Below are 8,397 nucleotides of genomic sequence, written 5' to 3'. Positions count from 1 at the left end.
ACATTTTCACATTAAGAATCTTTCACTGATTTCTGGGCTGTCCCTTTTTTTTTTTTTTTTTTTTTTTTGTAAATTTGGTTTAGAGATAAATGGGGACAATAAGGCAAAATGGTTTAAATAAAAATGACATTCTTAAAATTTGCTTTCATATTATATGGCTGATTTACATCTTACAGATATTTATGATTAAAAAACATCTCACGTTCTTGAAATTACCATTTTTATGTGAAAAAATAAAACGGCGATAATGATGATACAGGGTTCCGACACCTTGTGACCAAAGTTCAAACTTCCATGACTCTGAGAAGTCGCTTATTAAAGACAAAATCATATTATAGAAATTGCTCTATAAACAGCAATTCAGAGCAAATGATAAGTGCTGAGATTGACTATTTACAACAGACATTTCCATGTCTAATTTCATAATTTCATTTATAGAAATTGCATTGGTAAAGGGCAATTTAGAGCCAATGAAATATTTAAAAGTCCTGAGAATAACTATTCACAAGAGACATTTTTATGCCTATTAAGTAGACAAACCATCTATAAAACGGCACAAAACATCTTTTCAGAGGTAAACTTGAAAAAGCGGCTAAATGTTGTGGGTAAATCTGCTTACGTATACATCCCTCTAAAGTTCACCCTGTTATTGTTTTGCTATGTGACATTTCATTTGTACTACGTCAACTGGAAAAAGAATACAAATCAGGACAGATGAATCCATCTTAGTTTTTAATACAAGAATAGTCATTTTCTGATACACAATGTGAAGGAAAAACATCCAGGAGTTCGGTTAGACAAGTGAAGACTGACTTTAACAGTGAATAAACACAGAAATACATTCGTTCCCATCCACATAAACACACCAAAACATTTCTTGATGTGTTTAAAACACAAACACACAGAAACTGATGCTAGTAAGACAAAACACCCCACCAAACCAGAGGACACAACAGAGTTTTTTTTAGCAGGTAATCTGCAAATTTTCTTCAATGCCCCCAAAATGACACAAATACAAAAAAATAAAACTTCCACAATCACTGAAGTTCAATCCTTCATAATTCCTAGTTGTATGAAAATGATCCATATGAAAACAACATGATTAAGACTTTTCGTAGACATTCTTTGCCAAAGTGTGAAACTAGTGAAGACGTTTGACTCAAAAAGGACATTTAAACTCCAGCCAACGTTCTTAAAACCACATGAGCCGATCATTTAAGGGATGATTTCACATAAGCTGCACAAAAACGAATTACCTTCTCCAAATAAATTCTGCTTGATGAACAGAAAAACAGTAGTTAAATGTTCAATGGCTCATTTAATGTCTGTATTTCTGATTCAAGAAATACCCAAAACTGAAAATTCTGTCATTATTTACTCGCCACCTCGAACAACATGAGGATCAGTAAATCATTCCAGAAAAATCATTTTCAGGTGAACTATTCCTTTAAGACTAATATAAGCTAAACAGTTCTGTGTCAACGGCAGAGCATGAAGCGTCTACTGTACCTGCTCATAACACTACTGTAGTTTTTGCACTGATGCTTACATTAATATACTGGACCATAGTTCATTAATATCACTGAATTAATGTAGGAAGTGTGAGAAACTAATAAATAGAGTGATGTAGCCACATACAACAAACACTGTGAAGGCTGCATGTCAAGATTATGTTACTATCCGTTTGTTGACTTTCCCTTGAGCTCAGTACCCTTGTGTTGTCCTAACACTGGCTGACTTCCGTTATGACATGGGCAAGTCAGAGGATGTTTGCATCTGTGATTGGTCAGCCCTTGCACATTCTCCATCTTTACACAACGTGAGTGTGTGGCAGTCCAACTGTGGTCAGATGCCAAGGGGTGAAGTTAGTCAGCGTGGCTTTCGTCCTTAACCATGATGCCCATGTACCTATCAGAAACAGAGGTTTAAAAAAAAAATAAATAAAACTGCCATAAAATGTCCTCACGTTTCCAGCTTGTTCAAGACCGTGGGACCACTGATGATAGACGCTGCTGATAGCCGAGAAAAAAAGAAAATATAGAGAAGTCTATAATGAGAGCAAAATTACCTATTAGTCAGAAAATCACAGGTGGGAATAGAGCTAATGGCCTGATGCACTTCCATAGCCGATATCTCTCTCGGAGTTCTGTGGAGACGAGAAGAGAGGGATGAAACAAGGATGGGAAAGAGTGAGAGAGAAATCTCACGGTACATTTGCTCTCTTGGTAATGATGGGTTATTGACCTTTGAGCATTAAATGAGAGGTCTTATAGTCTTGTCAAACTGCTGCTTTCCGTTAATGTACGAGACATCGACCAGTTCCTGCTTGACTGATCATCACTATAAAAGGCAGTTACAGAAGAATGTATAAAAGCCTGATGAAATATTCTGCTCGATCTGTGTGTGTGTGTGTGTGTGTGTGTCAGGCATGTGAATGAAGGCAGATGTGCTGAGTAAGTAGAGCAGCTGAGCCAATCTCTTCTCTCTCTCTCTCTCTCTCTCTCTCAGGGCTGGGCTTTGCTGCTCTACAACTCACATAAATCAGATTTTCATGAGCTATTCTCAGTGCTCTGATAATTACACATTATCATAAAGCACTTTCTCCCACAATCATGATAGAATCACATTAGATGAAGTTCAATGCTCAGAGTTCATCAAAATTGACCAGGAAATAATGGTACAAGCTCTATCTAAAAAAGAACAGAGTTTAAAACGCTGAATCCTGCTGGTTTACCCATCTGTCCTGATTAATCTTGTACTGGCATACAGGCGGACACACTGACCTGTTTTGCTGGGATTTCCCATGGGCATTGGCTAAGGACTCCCTGAGGACTTCGTTGGCAAACTGCTCCACAGCCTATGAGAGATTTAGACAACATTCAGCATTGACATGTTAAAAATGCATCAATCATAACAGTGTCCTTCTCAGGAAAAATGTCTGTTATCACTGAAAGTAAAAAATCATGATTTGACATGAAAAATCATGATTTGACATGAAAAACAACAACAAAAAGTACATAAAGTAAACTTCTCTCATAAAATACAAACAAATTACTCAGACTATCAGACTATTTACCTTAAGAATCATGGTTTCCACGACAGGAGCAAAAACATTCTTCTCCACCTCCACCTGCTGCAGCGTGACACCGATCTAACACACACACACATCATTACATGTATGACACAGCAGAAAGTCTGGATGCGGGCAGACAGAATCAAAGATCATTTCAATCTCACTCACCTGCTCCGCCGTGTCTCTGATGAACTGGGTCGATGGGCAGCGCCCCAAGAAAAACTTGGGCTCCTGTTCGGCTTCTTCCTGTTCCAGTTTGACTTTGACCTTAGCAGCGCCTATGTCTTTCACACTGATGATGTCGAGAGGCTCATCATCTTCCTCATCAGGCTCTGCCTTCAGAATCCTCTGAAGTTGCTCCAGACGTTGAGACAACTCCTCACAGCCCGTCAAAGTCGAGCTACACTCTAACAAGCACACACACAAACAAACGTGTTAGTGTAAAACAGCACACAATTCTTGACAAGCAGCTAGTAACTAACAATGAACTAACAATACTCTAGATCTATGGCTCTGTTCCAAACATTTTTTTAATTATTATTATTAACAATACTATTATTTTTTATCAATAATGATCATTTGCAATGATCATCATGATCATTTTGCCTAATAATCAATATAAATAATATATTAGTATTATTATGAATAATAAGTTTGTATATAGCCTAATATTTATTGTACGACTTATTATTATTATTAGTTTATATATTGCTTAATAATTATTATAATTAATAATTATTGTTTTTTATTACTACTACTACTGCTGCTACTACTACTAATAATACATTTATAAAGTGCTTTATATTTATTATTTTTATTAACAATAATACTATTATTTTTTATCAATAATAATCATTTGTATTTTGCCTAATAATTATTATAATTAATATACTATTAGTAATAATTATTAATCATAATAGTTTGTATATAACTTATTGTTTATTATATGAATTTGTTATTATTATTATTATTATTATTATTATTAGTTATATAGTGCCTAATTATTATAATCAACTACCATTGTTATTATTATTAATATTTTATAAGTGCCTAATAATTATTTATTTTTATTATTATTATTATTAATAGTTTGTATAGTGCCTTTTACAAACCCAAGGATGTTTTACTCTTTACAATGACTCTACAAAAGCAACCTAAGAAAGTACATAAATGAAGACCGAAGGAGGCAGGAAAAACAAATTACAACAAACAAGACTCCTTGGTGATTATCCTCACCATCTACTGTCTGTACGGGATATTTTCTAAGGCAGCATGCTAAATGAAAATAAACCTCATTAGTGATTAATTTAAAAACACTAATTATGGACAACATCTCCATTAGTGGTCACTCTGTTCAAACAAACAGCGCTCATTATGCCTTACAGTCGATATAGAGTATGATTTCAGCACATTGCTAAGCTAATGACCCAACGCTCGATTAGTTGCATTCTGGAATAGCCTTTTCGGCAAAATTTGCATTAAATGTGACAAAATTTTAGCCAAAATTAACTTTACTATCCACCTTCTTCCTACGCCTCATGACGCTTTGAGTAACTTCCGTTAAAAAACTCGGGGTATAGCTACGTGGTCTCTGGCCACCATTGTTGTGCAAGCATTCTGATTGCATTAACTTTCTCTGTTAAAATAACTATGACACTGGCACAAAGGCCATGCACACACTCCAGCTGAACTAAGTTGTCACTTTAACTCTTAATATGGAAAAATTAACAAGCCCAAAGATGCCTATAACAAGTGGACATTGCATTTTGACCAACAATAATTACTGTATTTATCTGCTTCAGAAACATTCCAGTAAACACTGCTTATAGGGATTAGAAGTGAAAATGGGAAACAACTTTAAAGCATCCATGTGAAAGCTAACCTGGAAAGAGACTTGGGGGTTAGAGGGTGGGGGGACTGACGAACGACTCTTAGTGCATTCCAGTGAATTATTCATGGGATATATAGCATATATCGTAGATTAAACCCAAACTGTAAGTGCCAGCTCATTGGGAAAAGGGTGGATAAGGCAGCATAATTCGGATATCTTATGACTGTGCATCTGGAGCATAAGATGCCTTAAAATGCTGTCTAGGCAGGAAGCTCAGTAGGGATTGAAACAGAGCTGATGTTGAATTTCAGCTGCTTATGACCGAACTATGAGAGTTGAATTCATGCCCAACTCTGAATACTGATTATCTCATCATTATACAGGCTAATGCACCATCACTGAGAGACAGAGAACACTACTGCATTGTCTGTGCCAAGTCTTGTGTAAGTCAAAGCTCTGGATAGCTGATAGAAACAGAGGACATGATGAATTAACCTCAACCACGGGTTCAAAACACACACAAACCCTACTGGACACAAGCATGTGTGTCGTTACATAAACTACACACTCACCCGGTTCACTGTCGATCTGCGTGAGTATGTCCTCAATGGAGTCCTCCTCTGTGCGCTGGGGTTCAGGGTCAGGGGGTGTGTAACCACGGAGACGGCACCAGTGGAGCACCTCTTTAGTTCTGGGTGGCGTGAGGGCCTGAAGCCGAGGGGTTCTCTCTAACAGATCAGCGCACACACGCCGCACGGCAACTGCTCGCTGCAACTACACAGAGAGAAAGACACAAATTGAATGAACACAATCCAAGAGCTTACAGAAGTACTCAGACTAGATGAAACACAAACACTCCTGTACCTCTGCAGCTCTGCGTTTGCCAATGTTCCATGAGTAGTACTGATCCACAGAGGTGGCGCAGAATGGATGAGAGTCCTCATCTGTAAAGCACACACACACACACACACACACACACACCTCTGTTGGTCTGGCTTAGGGTAAATTTATATTATTTAAGTCGACTAGGGCTGCACAATTAATCGAAATTAAACCACACGTGATTTGGCAATTGGCTGCGATTTTTTATGAGCAGCTTGTCAGTAAAGCACGGCTAAATTCTGCTCCATCTGAAAGTCACAAGGCGCTCTCGCACAGAAACTCCAAATATGCCCAGCAGAAGAAAGATAACGCACGTAGTTCCAGGAAACCCCTGAATAGCTGAATAAACAGAAGATTGAAACGCTTTGGTTGATTAAACATGGCTAATAAACACACAACTATGACAATATATGGTTTATCTGAGTTCTTCAAGCCTTTTCGGGTATTTTCATGATAATAAAGTATATTTATAATGCAATGCTAATCGACATAGCCTTTATCACTGTACAGAATACTATGAAATAATTTGTTCTGTGCCTTATTCTGTGTAAGAAGCTACATCATCTCACAGAAGGATGTTATTTTAAACACTCAAATGACATTATGAATTGAGTTTGGTGTAAAAACATGTTATTAAATGTTGTCTTTTGTTGGACAAGAGGTTCATAAATGCTTCTCGTGTTTGGAAATATGTTTGACGCGTGTTGCTTTTTCAAACGCATGTTATAAGTGACTCAAACTCGCAGTGTTTTCAGATGGAGCAGCATTTACTACTGATCACAGAGCCATGCTTCACTGACAAGCTGCGCATAAAAAAAAAAAAAATAATCGCACCCTTTATGATTTCATAATTGATTGCACTAAGCCAAATGGTTTAAGTGTGAATTCAGGGTAGTTTTGATTAATTGTGCAGCCCTAAAGTGGACTAAATGATTGAAGAATGCTGGTATACGTCTGTCATGTCACTGGAAGAGTTATGACATTCTGATTAAAAATGATGGTTAAAAAACAAAAGAAAAAAGAAACACACCATCTTTCAAAAAAATGGGAATGTATTAGAGAAATGTATTACATTTATTCAGCAAGGATGCATTAAACTGATCAAAAGTGAAAGTAAAGACTTTTACATTGTTTGAAAAAATTCAAAAAATAAATGCTGTTCTTTTTTTTTAACTTTCTAAGCATCAAAGAATCCTGGAAAAACTGCATCAAAGTTTTCACAATATTGAGCAACACAATGATTTTCAACACTGATAATATTAAATGTTTTTTGAGAACCAAATCAGCATATTAGAATGATTTCTGAAGGATCATGTGACACTGAAGACTGGAGTAATGATGCTGAAAATTCAGCTTTGCATCACAGGAATAAATTACATTTTAAAAAACATTAAAATAAAAATGAGTTATTTTAAATGGTAATAATTTCACAATTTTACTGTTTTTACTGTATTTTTGATCAAATAAATGCTTGGTGAGCATAAGAGACTTGTTTTAAAAAAAAAAAAAACTAACCCCAAACTTTTGAAAACCAGTGTAAGCATGGATGAATAACATGCCTTTAGAAATGAACTAGGGTGAATTTTCATTTCATGCTGACTTTAAAATCTTTGAAGTTAAAACTTACTTTTCTCAGGGATAATCAGAGGAAATTTCTTCACTATGGCCGTCAGAAGTTGTGTCATGTTCTCGATGTGCTCCGTACTGAGAGAGATTAACCATTTTTCATCAAATACGTTCACAAATATTACAAGCTTTCAACATTATAAAAAATTTAAATAAACTGACATTGAGCAGCAGTGGTGCCCCACAGCAACACAAGGTTTTATTTTTTTTAGTTGTGAGTTTGCAGACTAGATTGAATGTGATACGAGAGAAAGACTAGTAGTCATTGCAAAATAAAAAAGACAATAAATATATGACATCTTTCTCTTGTGTTTTACTCATTAGGTTGTAGTATCACAAGTTTGAACTGGTCAGAAAAATTGCTTGCTAAGTTACAATTGGTCTGAGCGATTAAAGAATTAACTAGTTATTCACTCCAGAAAAAGCAAGTCATTACTTTTAGTGAAATCTCAAACTCAAAATGTCAGCACTATTTTAAAGAATCTTTAAGATCAATTTTTTTTTAAAGTTTCATGACAATTACATCAGCATTATTGCTGACTGGTTGTTGCTATGACAACGTTTAATTAAAAAATTTGCAATGGTGAATGTGCATATCTGTGGGTGTCAATGACCATCTGCAGAAACAGAATCCTTAAGGAAACGCAGATATTCAGATCAGGACTGAGACACACATTGTGTGTGTGCTTCTTACTTGATGAGTTCATGTGTTGTAGATTCCATGCCCTGTTCTTCTTTAATAGCAGCTGTGTCTGTGGATGTAGGGGTTGTCACCAGGGGAGCAGAGGTGGGTGCTGAAGAGGCTGGAGCAGATGTTTGGGGTACTGGAGTCGTACAAGTGGAGCCAACCAAACCAGGTTCAGTTTTAACTATGTAACGTGACAAGCACAACAGAGGTAAAGAAAAAGTATGAATTCATTGGATTGAACATCTATACACGAATAATTCCTTGACGTCATTTCCACTGTATGAATGTGTGTGTGTC

The 8,397-nt window shown here is 36.2% G+C and overlaps 1 protein-coding gene across 5 annotated transcripts in view; it reads right to left on the bottom strand.

Moving 5' to 3' along the window:
• Positions 1–719: 719 nt before the first annotated feature.
• Positions 720–8,397, bottom strand: part of yeats2 (YEATS domain containing 2) — a 45,351-nt gene continuing 37,673 nt past the window's right edge. For all 5 annotated transcript variants that reach the window (XM_048162557.1, XM_048162555.1, XM_048162554.1 and 2 more), the window contains 9 exons: positions 8,107–8,281; positions 7,414–7,490; positions 5,769–5,848; positions 5,477–5,678; positions 3,242–3,480; positions 3,077–3,151; positions 2,784–2,857; positions 2,069–2,146; positions 720–1,908 (listed from right to left, as the gene is read on the bottom strand). In XM_048162557.1, coding sequence (XP_048018514.1) covers positions 1,866–1,908; positions 2,069–2,146; positions 2,784–2,857; positions 3,077–3,151; positions 3,242–3,480; positions 5,477–5,678; positions 5,769–5,848; positions 7,414–7,490; positions 8,107–8,281 — 1,043 coding nt within the window. In that variant the 3' untranslated portion in view covers positions 720–1,865. The remainder of the gene's footprint in view (positions 1,909–2,068; positions 2,147–2,783; positions 2,858–3,076; positions 3,152–3,241; positions 3,481–5,476; positions 5,679–5,768; positions 5,849–7,413; positions 7,491–8,106; positions 8,282–8,397) is intronic.

The sequence above is a fragment of the Megalobrama amblycephala genome, linkage group LG17 (genome assembly GCF_018812025.1).
Source record: "Megalobrama amblycephala isolate DHTTF-2021 linkage group LG17, ASM1881202v1, whole genome shotgun sequence".
In the NCBI taxonomy this organism is placed as follows: domain Eukaryota; kingdom Metazoa; phylum Chordata; class Actinopteri; order Cypriniformes; family Xenocyprididae; genus Megalobrama; species Megalobrama amblycephala.
The sequence above is the reverse complement of the archived record's forward strand: the minus strand, read 5'-3'. Positions and strand labels throughout refer to the sequence as shown.